This window comes from Cetorhinus maximus, chromosome 7 (assembly GCF_964194155.1).
Source record: "Cetorhinus maximus chromosome 7, sCetMax3.hap1.1, whole genome shotgun sequence".
Lineage (NCBI taxonomy): Eukaryota > Metazoa > Chordata > Chondrichthyes > Lamniformes > Cetorhinidae > Cetorhinus > Cetorhinus maximus.
The window spans coordinates 44,405,355-44,426,287 of record NC_135885.1 but is presented as its reverse complement, the minus strand read 5'-3'; the positions used below and the strand labels follow the sequence as shown (position 1 = coordinate 44,426,287).

The 20,933-nt window shown below is 42.7% G+C and overlaps 1 protein-coding gene across 3 annotated transcripts in view; it reads left to right on the top strand.

Moving 5' to 3' along the window:
• nup58 (nucleoporin 58) overlaps positions 1-20,576 on the top strand; it is a 69,171-nt gene extending 48,595 nt beyond the window's left edge. The window contains exons 15-16 of one of the 3 annotated variants that reach the window (XM_078545409.1): positions 10,731-10,826; positions 19,415-20,576. In XM_078545409.1, coding sequence (XP_078401535.1) covers positions 10,731-10,826; positions 19,415-19,590 — 272 coding nt within the window. In that variant the 3' untranslated portion in view covers positions 19,591-20,576. Of the gene's footprint in view, positions 1-8,682; positions 9,018-10,730; positions 10,827-19,414 lie in introns of those variants that run through there. The other 2 variants (XM_078545410.1, XM_078545411.1) reach the window with 2 other exon arrangements.
• The last annotated feature ends 357 nt before the right edge of the window (positions 20,577-20,933 follow it).

Here is a 20,933-nt window from a genome sequence, read left to right as displayed (position 1 = left end):
CTCCCACAGCAGCATAATTATTCTAAACAAGTAGCTCGGTTTTGAGGCTTCAACCCTTCCCAAGGTTTCAACTCAATTTCTACAGCTTTAATCATAACTATTAACTGTGACGAAATTCATCACAAATGTTTAGGAATGGACCAGTTGACCTTTTACTCCCTGACATTTTCATATGTTCCTGATAATTTTTTATGTGGAACCCTCCCAGATGCTCTTTGGAAGTCACATGCAACATGTGATAGAGCGTTATACAATCTCTTAGGATGTTCTTTCCTCAAAACAGATTGGTCAAGCAGATCCTCCAGTCCTGAATACAAATTGACTGTTTGATACCAAGTTATTATTGAATAGATAATTATACTGTTTACTCCTGATAATTAGTTTCATTATTTTATACCAGATTGAAGTAAGACTAATGGATATCTAGTTGCCTGGATCTGTTTGACCTTTTTTAAATATGGGCATCATGTTAGCCTAATTCCCATTGACCAGTATCCCCCTATGTCCCTTACAATGATTATTAATGCCACACAAATCAACAGTCTAATCTCTAACAGTCAGGAATCGACATCAGCCACTGCTGGGGTTTTGAGCCCTTTTAACCTGCCTAGGGCTTTCATTTTAACTGTACCAGCCAATAGTTTTTCCTTTGGTTTATCTCTGATTTCAGAGGCATACCATCCCTTGTGAACACTTGGTGAAGTTAATCATTCAGAATATTAACTGTCCTGTGCTTGATTTCTGTTTCAAAATCATGTGGGTTTTTCTTTTCTCCGCTAACTGCCTTCTCACTGCTGAAAGACAGGAAAAAATTTTAATGTTACGTTTTACTTCTGCAGCTGTGGGTCTCTTTGCATCCTCTGCAGCCCCTTCAATCTTCTGTATTCATACCCCTGAATCCTTGCCTCTTTCTCCCTACAGAGTTTGCCAAGACAACTTTTATTTCATTTTTGATTTAATTATTAACCCATTTGAAATCATGCATGTCTCATCTGAGCTAGCTGGACCTGGAGTGTATTCGTCTTTCTTTCATACTGAACATATACAGGGGTGAAGGGTGAATTTCGTTGGGCGTCTCTCCACCCTAACTTTGGCGGAAGTCTGTAAGTGGAAAGGGATTTCTGTGGATTTATAGTGGCAGAGCAGGAAATGCACTGCCCTGCAGAAATTCACCTAATTATTGAAGCATTTTCTTTTCCCATCAGTATCATAGAATCATAACGGCACAAGAGGAAGCCATTTGGCCCATCAAATCCATTATGACACTCTGTAGAGCCATCCAGTCATTCCCATCCCTTGCTGTATCCATGTAGTCTTGAAAGTGTATTTCCCTCAAGCGCATATCCAATTTCCTTTTGAAATTGCTGATTGTCTCCACTTCACCACCCTATAGGCAGCGGATTCTAGGTCATTATCACTCACTGCGTAAAAAAAAAGTTCTTCCTCACGTGCCCCTGTCTCTGCTTTATCTTCCCCCCCACACCCACCTCCCAGCGATACCTCTTGCCCAAAAATCTTGAATCTGTGTCCCCTAGCCCTTGTACAATTGGCTAATGGGAACAGCTTTTCTTTGTCTGCCTTATCTAAATCTGTGATAATATTCTATACCTCTTATCAAATCTCCCTTCAACCTCCTTTACCCTTTACTCCAAGGAGAACAACCTCAGCTTCTCCAACCTATCCTTGTAACTAAATCCCTCATCTCTGGAACAATTCTGGTAAATCTGCATCCTATCAAGTACCCTCACATCCTTCCTAAAATGTGACTAGATTTGGAGGCAATACTCTGATTGTGGTCTAGCCAGAGCTTTATAAAGGTTCAATATAACTTCCCTGCTTTTGTACTCAGTGTCTCTTTATGAAGTCCAAGAACCCATGGGTGAGATTTTCCATTTTGGAAACTAAGTGCGGTGGGTGGGTTTTGTGGTGAGTTTCCTGCTGGGTGGCGTGGCAGGAACTCATGCCTGATTTCACGCTCGGAGGCTAATTATGCATCAGCGAATGGTCTCCGAATCATTATGGTGAGACGGGAACTGATTCACCTGCCCCGCTGTTACATAATGGGTCAAAGGTCCTGGCACCATATTTAAGTGGCACCCGAACACACACATTCACCATTTCCAGCTCAGCTTTGTGGAGGAAACATTTCAATATAGCTGCACCTAAGAAAAAAAGCTGTACTGAGGTTCAGCACTGCACTGACTCCCTTGAGACAGTCCATGGGGTCCGCCAGCACTGGAATGTCCTGTACCCAAGGGATGGCTTCAGGAGGCCCAGCAGCCTCACCTTGCCAGCCTGTGAGGCGATTGCAAGGGAGGTCGGCTCGTCAGGCACCCACTCGAGAAACCCCATCCAGTGTAAGAAGAGGATGAATGGAGGATCACATCCACTGCACCAAGGTAAGTCAACCTTCAGCTCACTCCAATCTCACACACTCATAATGGCATCATGTACTCAAAGAGTTATACTGCTTGGGGACCTTGTACAGCACTGATTGTCTCACAGACACTTTAACATCACCAGCATCTCCTCTATCATGATGCACAAATTCCATCCTTGGCACACACAGTAGGCCTGCATGCTTCCCAATATCTGCCCCATCCCTTCCCATTACATTCCACCCATTTGTCTTCATGCAGGCCAAGCTTGCTCACAACAAGAGGGAGAGATCCCAGACTGCAGGAGGGACGGCTGACACAGGAGCTCTCCAAATTTGAGGAGGATGCAGGCAAGTTGGCAGGGAAGGATAGAGATCACTCCTGTGGGGAAGGTGAGATCAGCCTCTCCCAGCAAGCTGGTACAGATGGTGCCTCCATGAGTTTGTCTCATCCTGACATTCTCAGTGACATACAATGTTGTATTCAGTCTGTTCATGAACTAAATCTGTCTTCTCTCTCATACAGGCAGCAGCAGGTCTAGACAGACCAGCACAGGCAAATAAGCCACAGGTCATCTCAGAGGAGGATGATGAGAATCCATTTGAAGAATATTCGTCACCGCGTTCACCTGCACCTGCCACCGGCTCAGAGAGACACACCCTGTTGGGTCATAGTTCTAGATTAGGCTCGGGGTCACTTTCTGGAGAACACCTCATTGAGACGTCTCCACGGCAGTCGGAGGCAGTGACAGCCCAAATCCCTGGCATTCGGAGGACTGCTGGAGATCAGATACCCAGAGCCCGAGTCAGATGATGAGCCTCTGGAAATGGCCATCTCACATGTGCTGGAGATGCAATGACAAGCAACGGAAAATCATGTCGAGTTGCGAGAAGCAGTCAACAGACTAGAGCGAAGGATGGAGGAGTCTGCCGCATTCTGTATGATGTCGTGGCTCCAACATGTGAGCACCTTGAGGTCTCCGTGGGAAGGGTGGCGGCCACCTTGGAGACCTTAGTCCGGCAGATCCTGCTGGATTTGTGCTTGGACCTGCACTCCATTACTATAGGCATTGGAGGGATCCGTCAGTGGCTAGGTGGGAGGGGCACAGGGCACCTTGACCTCCCTCCAGGAGACCTTTCTCAGGGAATCAGGCAGGGACCCTCAGGCACTCATAGGGAGGAGGACCAGGGGAGACCCTGGGGCCATCCACCCAGGTTAAGAGTGTCCAGCTGACCCCAATTCCCTCTGTGACCCCATCACCTCCAGCTGTACAGGCCAAGGAAGGTGCACCTGCCCCACAACAGCAGACCCAAAGCAGGCCAGGTCTCAGACCTCTAGAGGACGCCTGCCAAAGTCATCAGAGACAACGGGGTGTAGCAGTTAGCGGGCTGCCTCTACCTTTGCTGCGGTTGTCGGGAATGTACCAAGACGTAGTGGTAGGGTTAGAAAAATTAAGAAACTTTGGCATCACTTCTGGGTCATGGGTATTCAATCAGTGTATATGTCATGCACCTTTGTAAATACATTTGATGTTAATGAGAATGATCCCGTTATTTAAAAGTGTCAGGCATATGCATCTACGTGCCCTCTTATTGCGAGGGTCAGCCATGCTCCCACTCAGTGATCACCTCCCTTTGTGAGCCTCACCTTCATGTGATGTGTAGTTGACGCATGATAGTTATTCGACTCTCGTGTTATATCAGGGAAATGTGTCAAACTCTTTACCAGAAGTGTTTACAAAATGTGTTAGTGTTCTCTACTCCTTACAAAACAACATGGAGTTAGGCGTGCTCAGTAGCCTTGGGGGGGGTTAGCTGTAATTGTTTCTCAAAATGAGATGGCTGCCATCATTGGTGGTGCCAAAGCACAAGACATGCAGTCATTATGCTCTCTCCAACCATACTAAAAGTTTCTCATTAAGATGGTGATGACTGCATTGAGTCCTTTAATGCAGCATTTGCACTGTTGTGCCAACTATCACTTCTCAGAGTGCACGGATACAGGATTCACCACTGACCTTTTCAAAGGTTAGGGCCTAGTGAGTCACTAAGATTGAAGGGGCAAGTCCGAATGCTGAACTTGCTCTTAATGTTACTGGTTGTAAAGGCCTTTCAGTGCACTGGCATGGCACTAAGGGACAGAAGGAATTTGACCATCTCCTGTTGCTTGCATCTTACTCCTGGAATCTTGTGGCTATCATATTGCACGGGAGTGTCTTCATGTCATGCTTCTACGATGGCATCCTCGTGTTAAAGTTGGCCCTCAACTCCTCCTTCAGCTTCTTGCCCTTCCTGCTCCTCTTCATCCAAGGAGCTCTCAGCCATGTCTCCCACTGGCAGGGGCGCAACAGACCACAATTATGCAGGGCATCCTCTGTGGAGAGTATTGTAGAGCCCCATCTGAGCGGTCCAAACATCGGAAGCACATCTTCAGGATGCTAATGGTCCGCTCAGTGATGGATTGTGTCGAGCTATGTACCGCTCTGTTATATCTCTCCTCCGAGGCAATCTGAGGGCAATGCACGGTTGTCATGAGTAATCCCTTATCCCTAAGCAGCAAACCCTGTAATCATTGAGGCCCTTCAAATATGTGAAGCACCTGGGAGCGACTCAGGATGTATCCCAGGGTACCTGGCACAACCGTACATTGTGCTTCTGATGATCGCACATCAGTTGAACGTTCAGGGAGTGTTAATGAACATCAGGGGCTGCTGCCATGAAGCTCTCCACATGTGTAATCAATTGCACCCTGACTCTAAGGAAGCCTGAGATAGCTGCAAGCCCCAGAAATCTAGCAGCCTGGCTAGTTTCATCAAGTGTGAACTTCACAAAATGATGAGCCTTACTATCGAGCGCATCTATCACTCCTTGATACATTTATGTGTTGAGGACTGAGATGCCGCATAGGTCCCTTGTGAATTCCTGGAATGATTGCAGGCAAAAAAAAAATTAAGTGGCAGTGACCTTCAGGGGCACTGGCAAGTATGTCCTCCCAGTCCATGGGCGTTAGATACTACTGGAGAATGTGGCAGATATGATCCACCACATCTTTTTGACAAACGCAGATGCGCGCAGCATTGTCTTCCGTTCATCTCCAGATAGGAAGTTGCCCTCAGTAGTCCCTCGGCCATGCGAGTTGCCTCTGTGGGATGGGTCTAACTTCCTCATCCTCTGGTTCTTCCTGGGGCTCCCTTGGACCAGGCCGGGCCTCCTCTCGAAGCTGCGCTAGGCGGTGCCAGGACCCCCTCCTTCTCAAGCGGATCACTGCCATCAAGAATGCACCATTGAGCGCAGGCTTCATTATTCAATCCTCCTTCTCCCTGTGGACTGGTAGAATCAACAGATTAATGAATACTGGGCAAATATAGTAGTCCTCCCACTTGAAAACAGAAAGCCACTGCCATGCCCTAGAGCTGCCTCTGTGCTACTGCCTTTTCAATGATACAGCCTTGTACTGAGGTGCACACTGGCAGATCTAGGTGACCAGGATGCCAACCCTGACGTTGTGGACATTCTAGTCCTCCCCGTTTCCGTTAATGCCACTACATATTCCTACTTGGCTATTTGTGCTTGTAGCTTACCAATCTTATTCACCATACTTTGTATGTTTCTACACATGCATTATAAACCTGTCTTTGTATTCCTTCTTGGTCTGCTCCTATTTGATATGTTACTACTTTCTTCTCTAGCACTATCCAATACCCTTGCTCCTTCATGCACCCTATTCCTCTTTCCTACTATGCTGGTGGCCACCCCCCTGCCAATTTAGTTTTTAAACACCCCCCCCCCCCCCCCCCCCAAACCACAGTAGTGAAGCTCCCTGCGATGACTTTGGTCCCAGTCCTGCTGTGTAACCCATTCCTTTTGAATAAGTGCTTCCTGCCCCAGAACTTATCGCAATACCCCAAGATTCTAGAGCCCTCCCTCCTGCACCATGCCTCAGCCTCATATTTGTCCTCCCTATCTTCCTATTTCTAGTCTCGCTAATGCGTGGCACTGGGAGTAACCCAACGTTACTACCTTTGAGATCCTACTTTTTAACTTCCTCCTGAGCTCCTGAAAGTCTGACCGCAGAGCCTCAATGCCTGTCCCCTCTGTCATTGGCCCCAACATATACCGTAACTTCTGGCTCACTCCTTAATCCCCTGCAGAATATTCTAGACCCTCTTTGAGATGTGAGGTCCTTTACCCTGGCTCCAGGAAGGCAACACAGCTTGCAGGACCCACAAAGACGATTACAGAAACACCTGTCTGCTCCCCTAACAATGGAATCTCTTGTAACGATTGCGTTTCTACACATTGCTGTCCCCTCCTGTGCAGTCCCGTGCGTGTTGGTGTCATGGTCTGGACTGTACTCCTTCAGGGTATTGTCACACCTGGTAGTCTCCTGAGTACCAGTTTGAGAGTGGCACACACCCGAAAACCCTACTCTTACAGCTGGTCGCTTATCTATTATCCTGATCTCTTGCTGCCTTTAGGGTGGCCACCTTCTGGAATGTATGATCCAGTAAATTCTCAACTTCCCTGCTGTATGTTTACTCCAGATGCCTTCGAGCTCAGAAACCCTGAACTTGAACTCAAGTAGCTGGAGACACTTTCTTCACATGTAGCTGCCACCCCCACTCTCAAGGCACATGCAGTGTCCTGAAGTTCCCACATAATGCAGGAATTGCAAGCAACAGGCCTCAGCTACCCATCATAACCTTAAAAAAAAATACTCTTCCCTCTTTTAGAATCTAGTTTGTACTTTGTTTAATTGTTAATTTTAATGTCTTTAGACCTGCTTTGTGCAGGTTTCTGCTTTATTATTAATTCACTTAATCTTATACTTAGCCAATTTGAAAATTTTAATTTCCGGGCTCCTAATTTAAACCAATGCCTTAGTTTAGAGAGGAAAAAAAAAGCGAAATACTCGTCAACCACTCAGTTAACCTGCTTTCTGGTGAAGTCACACTTTGATATGTTGTTAAGCAACCTCTGCCAATCTATTTGGGTCAGATTTTCATGGCGGAGGTGGCAATGTCAAGTCGTGAAACTTCCCGACTTGGCAGACCCACCTTTGAAAGGACCCCTGTCCACCATATTTTTGCTCCCAGGAGGCGGGGGCAAGATGGAATCAGACCTGCCTCCTCCAGAGGCAGATCGGAGGCAGCCATGGAAGCTGGAGAGTGCCGAGGCAGGCTTGTTAGAGAACCGAGGCAGGCCTTCAGAGACTTCTGCCGAGTTGTATTAAAGGCTGTTATGCCCTCTAGCCCTCGATCCTCATGTCCCCCATCCCTATGGCACCTCTGTGCCTCCATACCTCATGTCTCCTCCATAGCCACTTTCAGCATCCACTATGGACAGACCTCAGGAGCCACGTGGAGAAGAAGAAAATTAAACAGACAATCCAAGAGAGCTCTCACTTATACTGATATTGATACTGAAAAATCTCATTTGTGAAAACCATTCAAAAAAATTTAAATCCCCTCAAGTGGTCAATCTGTTGTAAAAAAAACAAACTTCTATTCACTAACAATATCAAAGCCAGCTAATCCTTTAATGACCTCTTAAAGCTGTTAATCAAAATGTGAACTCAGCCCCCTGCTGAGATGAGTGGTTTTGGAGCTTTTGAAACTTGGCCGAGCATTCATAATGGGATTCACTAATAACACTTGGAAAATGTCAACCACGAAGCCTATTAAAAGTGCAGGCACAGGTGGCTAATTTTTTTTTTAACTACACCAGATGGCCTGTCAATCAATGCACTAGCAGAGGGTGTCTGTTTTTTCTACTCTAACTTAAAGCTGCAGCTGGGTTTTTTCCATTTTTAAAAGGGCTGGGGAATTAAATCACTCAAGATCATGACACTTTTAGACAGACTTTGAATCCGCCCTTCACGTGTGTTTATGCCTCTTCCTAAGATCATGGTTACAACACTGAGTTTAGGCCCTGGGAACAGCCTAAATGGGGTCTGTTTGAACTCATCACAAATTTCATATGCTCATCAGATGCTGGTTTCCTGCCTGTGCAAGTCAAGCCCTTGCCCCTTTCCCCTGCTAGCAAAAATGGGATCTGCTGGAAGTGGGGGCGGGACTTCCACATCCAGGTCCTGACTGCTATTTTTAAGGGCCCCCTGAGTCATCCCAACTTGCCAAAAATTCGGGCCCTTGCATAAGTTGTTCCATATTTCTTTGAAGTAGGACACTTTAAACTTGGTTTCTGCTCTTTAGTATTTCTGAATTGTAGCCCATGTTTAACTTATGTCATTCTGTGGCTGCTGTATACCAAGGATATCACAATTTCCATTTTCTGTATATTGTTAGGGTCTCTTGAAAATGCCAAGTCAAGATGAACACAGCTTCAGGTGACACACTGGATCATGAAGCAATTATACATTACATTTGTCAACTCTGACTGACTCCAAACCACTGGGTTATCCCAATTTATATTTGAGTGAAGTTAATTGACTATTTCAACTCTTGAGGTCAACCATTTGATTTTAAATGGATTCACACCAGTTGATCTGAAAATATAGGGCATCTCTGCTTCAGTTTATCTTCTCACCCTAAGATGTTGCTAGTTGCTGTTCACAGTAAAGAATAAGATTTTCTTTGACCAAAATTGTAATTAATCAAATAAATAGCCATTTGAATCTCCTAAAAGCACATGTAGTTTTATTTAATAGAATTCTTTGAAAAGTGCTAGTGTCATGAGTTAATTTTTTACTAAATGGTGCAATTTCTTCAACTATATTGGCATGCATTGTCATACTGTTTGTGAGTTATCTGTGATATTCAGTAGAGATCAATTAGATGATCGTTGAAAAGATCAAGTTTCCCTGGTTCCAATAGAAATGGACTAGAAGAAAAGAAGCCAAAAGTGAGAGAATTTAAAACTGAAATTGAGAGAAAAACAAGATAGAAAAGCTTAGGTATATTTTGTTGTTGATTCAGCCTTTGACCTTAAAGAAAGAGCTATTAGATGTCATCATACACTCGGTTCTAAAATAGGAGCTTCGTGGAAGAAATCCCAGAGTGCCCACCTAAACCTACAATAGAGAAAAGAAATTACAATGGGAAATAAATAGTTAGATTTATTTTTGTTTCATATCTTCACAAGGTTTTTATACCCTTTGGGGAATAGTGGTGAAGGGTTTGAAGGATTAGCAGGCTGGTTGTCAGCCTATTTGAACTGTGTCATGGATAACCCTTCTGTGGTCGGCAAGTTTCTGGAGCAGGACTTGAACCTGGAACTTGGGCTCAGAGGCAGGAGTGTTACCTGCTGAGCCACAAGCTTGTTTTTTGTTCCCCTGATATCAATGGGAAGTGAGGCGCTGAAAGAGGAAGCGTTCAATTTTTTTTTAAACTGTGTGTACATATGTTTATAAAGTCCTTGTACAATTTTAAACTTTAATAACTTTGAATGTACACATGACAGCAGATTGTAAACAGCATATGAAACCAAAATTCATATAGTTTTAAGACAACACAATTCAAATTCCCAGGTGTCAACATAACTACCATCTTTGTGATGCATCATTTCTCCAGTATTTCAGTTTTTCTTCTTTTGCCATTTTCAATCAGTTTCAACTGTTAATGATGTTGAAACTGAAAATGGTAACAGTAGAAGCAATGGTGAACTGTAGGAAAATCTGACTCAACAATGAATCACAAAAGATGGGGGTTATGCTGAAGCTTAAAAATTAGAACTGTGTTGTGTTAAAATTTTGAACTTTACATTAATTTGCCTCTGCTAGTACACCCAATGATACTAAAGTTACGCAAGGATTATGAACACCCTGTAAGTGTATATTAAATATAGATGGATATACACACACTTTTTAATAATGAAAAATAATCAAGTATAATTGGGATGTAAACTCTCCTAATCTACAAGTCTTGCCTTGTAGCATTATCATAATTTCATTTACGCATTTTTAAAAATGTCAGGTTTCTGTAATTGGATTTTTTCCTCATTCAGATTTAATAATTTTCCTCCTTTCGCACCAACACATTGCCCAATGTCATGCCAAACTGGGATCAATGTCACATTTGGGTACAAACACTTCACTAAAGATGCACAAATTTCTCATTTATGCTTTTATTTAGCTTTCAGTATATGTTGTTGTATAGCAGCTGTGTATTTTGTCAAGACCCAGGAAAGCATTTTTTAAGCCTCTTCTCAGAATTTTGAATTTACTGGGAAATACACCACGTGAAATGGTATTTCTGAGTTATTTGTTTGGCTGCAGTTCTTAATGAAATTTTGTAAAGTAAAATTGATCCAATCCTATTTGGTTATGTGTTAGATGTCCTTTCATGTTGTAACTTTAGCACAAATTATATTAAGTGTACAGTACTTATTCTTGTAGGATTTGGAAGTACTTCTGGCTTTGGAAGTAATACATCAGGCACCACCACATTTGGATTTGGATCAGCCACTAAACCCTCAGGAAGCCTCAGTGCAGGTTTGTTTGTAATTTTGTGTCTGTCAGTGCTCAACTGTGGATAATGATGGTCAGGAATTGATTTGAAGTAATTCATTCTTACATGGTATAGCAGAAAGCAGAGTTTTCAAGTGTATTGATGAAAGACATGGAAATACAAATCCTATATCCTGGTCTCGTGCTTCAGCTGTAGTTGTACAAAACATTTTGCATGATAGCAAAATTGCATTGCAATGAAACTAAATATACAGATTTACTCACTTTGGATTTATTCTATCCTGAAAATATTTGGACAGTGTCAAATTTTTTTTAAAAACTGCTCGCCCTTTGGGGTAAGTTGTTCCAAAGATGACTTTGCAGTGTCAATTGACCAAACAGCTTGTCTCATGGTTAGAACCTTTTTATAGGGACCGTAATTCTTCCCACTTGGCTTCAGTGTCCTAATTGGCAGGATAGTCATGGCTGGATAAGCAATTATAACTTTACCAATGCTCTTATGGTAAAATGTTAGGTCTTCAATTAGTTGAACACCACCACTGCCCCATTGCATTCTTGAGGGTCCCAGAGCCTTGGCTTTTCCTAATCTGCATCTAAATTCTCTGGGCTTAGGTAATTTTTTTAAATTATTTATTCTTTCATGAGTGTAGGCAACCCTGACTAGGCCAGCATTTATTGCCAATCCCTAATTGCCCTTGAGAAGGTGGTGATGATCTGCTTTCTTGAACTGCTGCAGTCCATTAGGTGTAGGTACACAGTGCGGTTAAGGAGGTAGTTCCAGGATTTTTACCCAGCGACAATGAAGGAACAACGATATACTTGCAACTCAGGATGGTGTGTGGCTAGGTGGGGAACTTGCAGGTGATGGTGTTCCCATGCATCTGTTGCTCTTGTCCTTCTAGGTGGTAGAAGTCGCAGGTTTGGAAGGTCCTGTCAAAGTAGCCTTGGTGAGTTGCTGCACTGCATCTGGTAGATGATGTACGCTGCTGCCACTGTGTGTTGTTGGTAGAGGGATTGAATGTTGAGGTGGGTGGGGTGCCAATCAAGCGGGCTGCTTTATCCTGGATGGTGTCAAACATCTTGAATCTTGTTGGAGCTGCACTTATCCAGGCAAGCGGAGAGTATTCCATCACACTCCTGACTTGTGCCTGGTAGATGATGGACAGACTTTGGGGAGTCAGGAGGTGAGTTAATTGTCGCAAAATTCACAGTCTCTGATCTGCTCTTGTAGCCACAGTATTTATATAGCTGGTCCAGTTCCGTTTCTGGTCAATAGTAAACTGCAGGATGTTGATAGTGGGGGATTCAGCGATGGTAATGAATGTCATGGGGAGATGGTTGGTTTCTGTCTTGGAGATGGTCATTGCCCGGCACCTGTGTGGCATGAATGCAACTTGTCACTTTCAGCCCAAGCCTGGCTATTGTCCAGGCCTTGCTGCATATGGACATGGACTGAACCAGCATCTGAGGAGTCGCGAATGGTGCTAAGCATTGTGCAATCATCAGCGAACATTCCCACTTATAACCTGATGAAAGGACGATCAATGATGTAGCAGCTGAAGATAGATGGACCCAGGATGCTACCCTGAGGAACTCCTGCAGTGATGTCCTGGGGCTGAGATGACTGACTTCCAACAAACATAACCAATCTTCCCTTGTGTTAGGTTTGACTCCAACCAGTGGCGAGTTTGCCCCCTGATTCCGATTAACTCCAGTTATGCTTGGGCTCCTTGATGCCATGCTTGGTCAGATGCTACCTTGATGTCAAGGGCAGTCACTCTTAACCACACCTCTGGAGTTCAGCTCTTTTGCCCATGTTTGGACCAAGGCTGTAATGAGGTCAGGAGCTGAGTGATCCTGACAAAACTCAAATTGAGCATCAGTAAGTCAGGTCATTGCTGTGTAAGTGTCACTTGATAGCACTGTGGACGACACTTTACATCACCTTGAGATCGAGAGTAGACTGATGGGGTGGTAATTGGATTTGTCCTGCCTTTTGAGTCAGGACAGATGCACTGCAAGAACTCACCAAGGCTCCTTCGACAGCACCTTCCAAAGCCACGACTGCTACCATCTGGAAGGACGAGCAGCAGAGACATGGGAACACCACTAACTGGAAGTTCCTCTCATGGTGCTCACCATCCTGACTTGGAAATATATCACCATTCCTTCACTGCTGCTGGGTCAAAATCCTGGAACTCCCTCCCTAACAGCACTGTGAGTGTAGCCATACCACATGGACAGCAGCGGTTCAAGAAGGCAGCTCACCACCTTTTGAATGGCAATTGGGGGTGGGCAATAAATGCTGGTCTAGCCAGCGACACCCACATCCCATGAATGAATAATAAAAAACATACCTGGGCAATTTTCCATGTTGCCGTGTAGATGCCAATGTTGTAGCTGTACTGGAACAGCTTGGCTAGGGCTGTGGCTAGTTCTGGAGCACACGTCTTCAGTACTATTGTCATAATGTCATCAGGGCTCACAGCCTTTGCAATATCCAGTGCCTTCAGCCATTTCTTGATATCCTATGGAGTGAATTGAATGGGCTGAAGACTAGCATTTGTGATGCTGGGTACCCCAGGATATACATCCTATCGAAAAGATAGGCAGGTTGGCAGAGGGGGTGGGGTTGCTTTGTTAGTAAGAAATGAAATTAAATTGATAGCAAGAAACGACGTAGGGTCAGGTGATGTAGAAACTGTGGGTAGAGTTGAGGAACCGCAAAGGTAAAAAAACCATAATGGGAGTTGTGCCCCACATCCTGACTACTGTTCGGAGGTCTGTACATAAGATACACCAGGAGATAGGAAAGGCGTGTAAGAAAGGCAAGGTCACAGTGATCATGGGGGATTTCAATATGCAGGTAGACTGGGGAAATCAGGTTGCTAGTGGATCCCAAGAAAATGAATTTGTGGAATGTCTACAAGATGGCTTTTTGGAGCAGCTTGTGGTGGTGCCCACTAAGGAACAGGCAATTCTAGATTTAGTGATGTGTAATGAGGCAGATTTGATAAGGGAGCTTAAGGTGAAGGAACCCTTAGGAGGAAGTGACCATAAAATGATAGAATTTACCCTGCAATTTGAGAGGAAAAAGCTGGAATCAGATGTAATGGTATTACAGTTGAATAAAGGCAACTATAGAGGCATGAGGGAGGAGCTGGCCATAATTGAGTGGGAGATGAGCCTAGCAGGAAAGACAGTGGAACAGCAATGGCAGGAGTTTCTGGGAGTAATTTGGGTGACACAGCAAAAATGCATCCCTAGGAAGAAGAAGTATACTAAAGGGAGGATGAGGCAACCATGGCTGACAAGGGAAGTCAGGGACAGCATAAAAGCTAAAGAGAAAACATACAATGCGGCAAAGAGCAGTGGGAAACCAGGGGATTGGGAAGCCTACAAAGACCAACAGAGGACAACTAAAAAAGAAATAAGGAGGGAGAAGATTAAATATGAGGGTAAAAGGGTAAGAGAGAGGCAAAAGTGGACATTGGGCTGCTGGAAAATGACGCTGGAGAAGTAATAATGGGGAACAAAGATATGGCGGAGGAACTGAATAGGTACTTTGCGTCAGTCTTCACGGAGGAAGACACGAGTAACATCCCCAAAGTTCAAGAGAGTCGGGGGGGGGGTGGTGGGGGCTGGCGGCGGCAGAGGTGAGTATGGTGGCCATTACTAAGGAGAAGGTGCTAGAAAAACTGAAAGGTCTGAAGGTGGATAAATCACCTTGACCAGATGGATTACCCCCAGAGCTCTGAAGGAGATAGCTGAAGAGATAGTGGAGGCATTAGTGGTGATCATTCAGGAATCACTGAAGTCAGGGAGGGTTCCAGAGGACTGGAAAATCGCTAATGTAACCCCCCTGTTTAAGAAGGGAGTGAGGCAAAAGACGGGAAATTAGAGGCCGATTAGCCTGACCTCGGTCGTTGGTAAGATTTTAGAGTCCATTATTAAGGATGAGATTTCAGAATACTTGGAAGTGCATGGTAAAATCGGGCAAAGTCAGCATGGTTTCATCAAAGGGAGGTCATGCCTGGCAAATCTGTTAGAATTCTTTGAGGAGGTAACGAGTAGGTTAGACAAAGGCAAGCCAATGGATGTTATCTACTTGGACTTCCAGAAGGCCTTTGACAAGTGCCGCACAGGAGGCTGCTCAGCAAGATAAGAGCCCATGGTGTTAGAGGCAAGGTACTAGCATGGATAGAAGATTGGCTGTCTGGCAGGAGGCAGAGAATGGGGATAAGGGGGTCCTTCTCAGGAACTAGTGGAGTTCCGCAAGGGTCAGTATTGGGACCACAACTCTTCACTTTATGCATTAATGATCTAGATGAAGGAACTGAGGGAATTCTGGCTAAGTTTGCAGATGATACAAAGGTAAGTGGAGGGACAGGTAGTATTGAGTAGGCGGGGAGGCTGCAGAAGGATTTAGACAGGTTAGGAGAATGGGCAAAAAAGTGGCAGATGGAATACAACGTGGGAAAGTGTGAGGTCATGCACTTTGGTAGGAAAAATAGAGGCATAGACTATTTTCTAAATGGGGAGAGAATTCAGAAATCTGGAGTGCAAAGGAACTTGGGAGTCCTAGTCCAGGATTCTCTTAAGGTTAACTTGCAGGTTTAGTCGATAGTTAGAAAGGCAAATACAATGTTGGCATTTATTTCGAGAAGACTGGAATATAAGAGCAGGGATGTGCTGCTGAAGCTTTATAAGGTTCTGGTCAGACCACATTTAGAATATTGTGAGCAATTTTGGGACCCGTATCTCAGGAAGGATGTGCTGGCCCTGGAGAGGGTCCAGAGGAGGTTCACAAGAATGATCCCAGGAATGAAAGGCTTAACATATGAGGAACGTTTGAGGACTCTGGGTCTATACTCGATGAAGTTTAGAAGGATGAGGGGGGTTCTGATTGAAACTTACAGATTACTGAAAGACCTGGATAGCGTGGACGTGGGGAAGATGTTTCCATTAGTAGAAGAGACTAGGACCCGAGGGCACAGCCTCGGAGTAAAGGGAAGACCTGTTAGAACAGAGATGAGGAGAAACTTCTTTAACCAGAGAGTGGTGAATCTATGGAATTCATTGCCACAGGAGGCTGTGGAGGCCAGGTCATTGAGTGTATTTAAGACCGAGATAGATAGGTTCTTGATTGGTAAGGGGATCAAAGGTTACGGGGAGAAGGCGGGAGAATGGGGTTGAGAAACTTCTCAGCCATGATTGAATGGCGGAGCAGACTCGATGTGCTGAATGGCCAAATTTCTGCTCCTATGTCATATGGTCTTATGATACTGGGATGGATCATTTCTGGCTGAAGATGGTTGAAAATGCTGCAGTCTTGTCCTTTGCACTGATGTGCTGGGCTCCCCCTTCAATGTAGGTGGGGATATTTATGGAGCCGCCTCCTCTGGTTGGTTGTTTAATTATCCACCACCATTCACGACTGGATCTGGCATGACTGCAGAGCTTAGATCTGATCCATTAGTTGTAGGATCACTTAGCTCTGTCTATTACATGCTGCTTAGGTTGTTTGGCATGCAAGTAGCCCTGTGTTGTAGCTTCACCAGGTTGACGCCTTATTTTTAGGTATGCCTGGTGCTGTTCCTGGCATTCCCTCCTGAAATCTTCATTGAAACAGTGTTGATCCCTTGGCCTGATGGCAATGGTAGAGCGGGGGATACACTGGACCATGAGGTTCAGATTGTGGTTGTATATAATTCTGCTGCTGCTAATGGCCCCCATTGGGTATAGACTTCTGTGGCGATAAATATATCAGGCAAGCAGAGGTCTTCTGTGTGGATTTCTTGTTCGGATTTGGCAATTCTTGGGGGAAATAATGGATATGGGAAAAGGGTTTGCAATTGGGATTATTACTGATATGGTGAATAAATACCAACAATAACTGTGCAAAGAGCCCATTTCTGTGGTGTTGTTTTATATGTAAAAGCAGGTCTTAGCTACCAAAAAAGCGAACTAACCGACAACTCGTAGCAATAGCAAGCCAGGATAAGTTATCTCCAGTACAATAAGAACTAAAAGCGAGGAGCAGAATGTGGTGGAAAAGCAGGAAATGAGGCAGAAGACTCAAGTCTGAAAATTATTGTGAGCAATGTTATATGAATGCTTATCATATATGTACCAAATTTCTTTGACTTCTATTTTGCAGAGTTGTTTCCTCCGGTACTTTACCACAGTCATTAAACCCTTTCAAATAAGTATTTTGGTGTATCCATTAAAATGACAGAGATGGTAATTTTGTACAAGCACATTAAGCATTCTGTAACATCACTCACAGAAGGCTTTATTTGTTTCTTTTAGTACACCCATTCTGGGTTATATTCCCCAGAAAGACATTTCTGAAAGTTGATTAATCCTTTATAGATCAGAAGTATTCTTCAGATTAACTAACTGTTTTCGAGTAATTGATTTCACTTTCATCTTCAGCCAAAAGTTACTAATTGTACAGCCCATTTTTTTTGAGGCTGGAAAATATTCTTTTGATATACAGAACACTTTGGGTATGTTAAACTGGAAACTTCTACCTTTATGGCAGCAACAGTCTGGGCAGTTTACTGTAGTACTTCAGAGGTTTATAGACCATCTTCTAATGAACAGAATTTATCTTAAAACACTTTTTATTTATGCCGACACATCAATCTTATTTTACATATTTTCTTCATGGTTAGGACTTTTTGTGGAAAACACGTTTTCTTTCAAATTGTTCACTGGGATAAAATTAACCTTTTTCATGAGTGGTGTGGATATGATTCAAAAACCAATAGATTGAACAAGACTCAACATCAGAGATCCTTTTGGGATTCAAGGTGTTATGATTAACTGGAGAATTCCTTTAGGGTTTTTAGTTGACTTTTAGATTTAGCAGCAAATGTTGATGACATTATTGAAGGTACTAGTCTGGCTGAGATTTAAGACCAACAGTGCCAAATTTTTAATTAGTTTTTCACAAACATATTCTTCCCTGCTGTTCCTGAAGGAATTGTTTTTTTCTCTCTTGCTATACAGTTCCATTTTTTTTTGGTGTTATTTTCAGTGTGTGCCCAGTCATATTTGACCCTGGCCCTGCCTGTGATGTGCGCGCACACAGATTCAGCAGGGATCACTGGAACTGGAGGAGAATCTTGGCTGATTTTCACCTCCCTAATCCATGGTTGCTGGGGCCAATTGTAGCATTTCTGTCATCCCTTCAGTTAAGATCGACTAACTCAGCACAAAGCTGGCACCTTCTCGTTTGGAATATAAACCAATAAAAGGCAAAGACTGGAAAGACATAGCAAGTTAGCATCTACAAGAGAACAGACTTTCCTGATCTGTGTGGTTTAGCAGTACATTGGGTTAACTCGTTGAGCCATCAGCAAAGCTTACTTGCAGTTCTTAATATGATTTAATTTTGATATGGTTTGTTTTTTAAAGTCTTTGATATACATTTTCACTTTTTTATTGTCACCTGTGCATTTTACTGTCCGCATTGAGAAAATTCTTATGACCAGCCTGGCTGAAATAAATTGTAAGTCCATTCAAACATATGGAGCTGCGTTTATCTTATAAGAACGATACACTCCCAGATAGACCAAATTCTTCAATGCAAGTATCACACTGAATTGTGATGATTGATAAATGTGCAAGCCAGTTTTACAAATATTGCACTGAATACTTATTGCTTTTAATTCTCCTTTCCTGATTTCATTGAGGAAACAATAGCTGGGCATACATTGGATTTGGATCTTCCAATTCGATGCCTAAATCAGCTGATCTAAATTGATGCAATTAAAGATTGCATGAAGAATTAAAAATTGGTCATTAGTACATGCACAGTTTGTCTGGGTTTTTAATGGAAATATGAGTAATAGCTGTTGCTGAACAACATATTTGGCTCTGAAAAAATAACAATTTGTGGAGTGTTAAATGTCTCAATTATGATTTAATTGTAGCATTTTTTAAGACTTATTTTTTCAAGCTATTTTAGCTTCTACCTCCACCCTTTGTGTATGTCCCAATCATTATTTGGCTCTATATAAAATGTTAAAAATCTATATCAAAAGTGATTTGATTTTTAGTGCTTTTCGTTTCTTGGTTGGTTGCCTGTGAGACTTCATTAATGTGATTGGCTGCTTGGACAGCCTGATGATGTCACTGCATCTCCATGCTGGGAATCCCTATTGAAGAATGCTACATTCAGTACATGGCAAGAGAGGTAAAGTTATTGCCACAGAAGTCCCTAGATCTCTCACCGAGGCTTTTTTTGAGGTCAGCAGTGAGGCCTTGCTTTGCTGCTGACCACAAAATCCAGGCCATATCTCAAGGATTCAAAACTTGAAATGAAACCAGATCCATAGAACAGTGAAAGATAATATATCTGTGTACTTTTTACAATGTATTTGCAATATATTTGTTTTTTAAAGCATCATTTTGTATTCCTGAGCCAAGTCTATTCAGTACTATGATTTCATTTTTAGTTCTTCAATGCCTGCAGTTTGGCAAAACCCTGAATGGATACAAGGAAGCTACAATAACCTGTTAATATTTCACAATCGCAATGATTTGCTTGGATGTTGTCAAATACTTCATGAGTAGTTTTTGTTTTTGTTTTCTTGTGCAAGGCTTTGGCAGCTCAACTACATCTGGATTTAACTTCAATAATCCTGGGATCACTGCATCTGCTGGCCTGACCTTTGGTGTGTCCAATCCTTCAACATCAGGCTTTGCCAATAATCTAGGGGGACAGCTTCTGCAACTGAAGAAACCTCCTGCTGGAAACAAGCGAGGCAAAAGATAGGGAATTGTCAATGTGGGAAGGGGGATATATTTTCTTAAATTAGGCATGACTCCTGTGGTTCTATGTCCTAAATATTTTTTTTAATAGTTGTAGATATAAAACTACCGACAAATAGAACGTTTATATTTCAGCACGCGAGCTTTAATCAGAAATTCCTCAGTTTCCAAAAGGATTCTGATAGCGATCAGTTTTAACAATTGAAGATTATATTTTTGAAAGTAAAGCAAGGTGGATTGTGTACCTGGATAATTTCATAAATACAAAGCATAAATGCATAGTGTATCTGTTTTCTACTTCAGGAATTGGTTACAAACTTATCTAAGAACAGCTGCTATGTAAGTGAATTTGAACCATGGGTGCTGCAGATGTCTGCATAACTGCAAAACTCATTTGTGTAAAGCCAGTGATGTACATGTTTTAATATGCAAATTCACAGCTATCATAGCCTTTAAACATTGCACTTTTTATACAATAGGTACTGCCCAATATTTGTCTTTGCAGTAAAAAAGAAATTAGAATGTCACATTTTTTGATGATGAGTTGTCAAGGTACTTTGGATGAAAGCTTTATTAGTGGTGACTTTCCTTTAACACATAGTTAATGTCTATTTTTGTAAGATTAGAGGATACTGCTATTGAATGCCTTTGTTAGTGAGAGAGGAAGTTAAGATTTGTTGAGTTGGATGAGGTTGTTAGAGAATGTCACTGTCCTGAATTTCATTATGTATGTGTTTGCATGAGGACCTGCATTGTGCAGACTTGACCTGTGATTCATCTTTCAGTGACTTTTGAAGGCCAGATCTTTTGAAAATTGTTTTCTTTGTGATTTCACATTATTTATACATTCGTTTCAAAACTGTGTAGTGAAATAGTCACTAATATGACAATGTATTTGAAGAATGTTGTAAGTTTTGACTTTGAAGAAAATTGAATTGTATTTGGGGGGGAAAAAATGATAATTTGGTTAAAATAAAACAGCTTTCACAAGTTTTGTCTTGCTGTATTTTTTGAGGCCTACCGCCAAAACTAGGGATGATGCTGCGACTGACCAGACACCCAATTTTATGATAACAATTGTGGCCTTGTGCAAATTAACTTGCACATTACTCCTTGCAGCAAATTCTTTTAAGAAAAGGAAAATTGTCACTTGGGTTGTTTAATATGTTTGTCAGAATACCAGTAAATGCTGTAAAAATCTTTGACATGTCTTTCTCTCCACTTGCAGACCAATACATAAATGTGTTTCCCAGGAAACCTCAAAATTATTTCAATTCTGCAACATTAATCTCAGATCAGTTCTAAATCACTGAATTACTTTTCTTAATGAGCTTTCATTGGATTGCT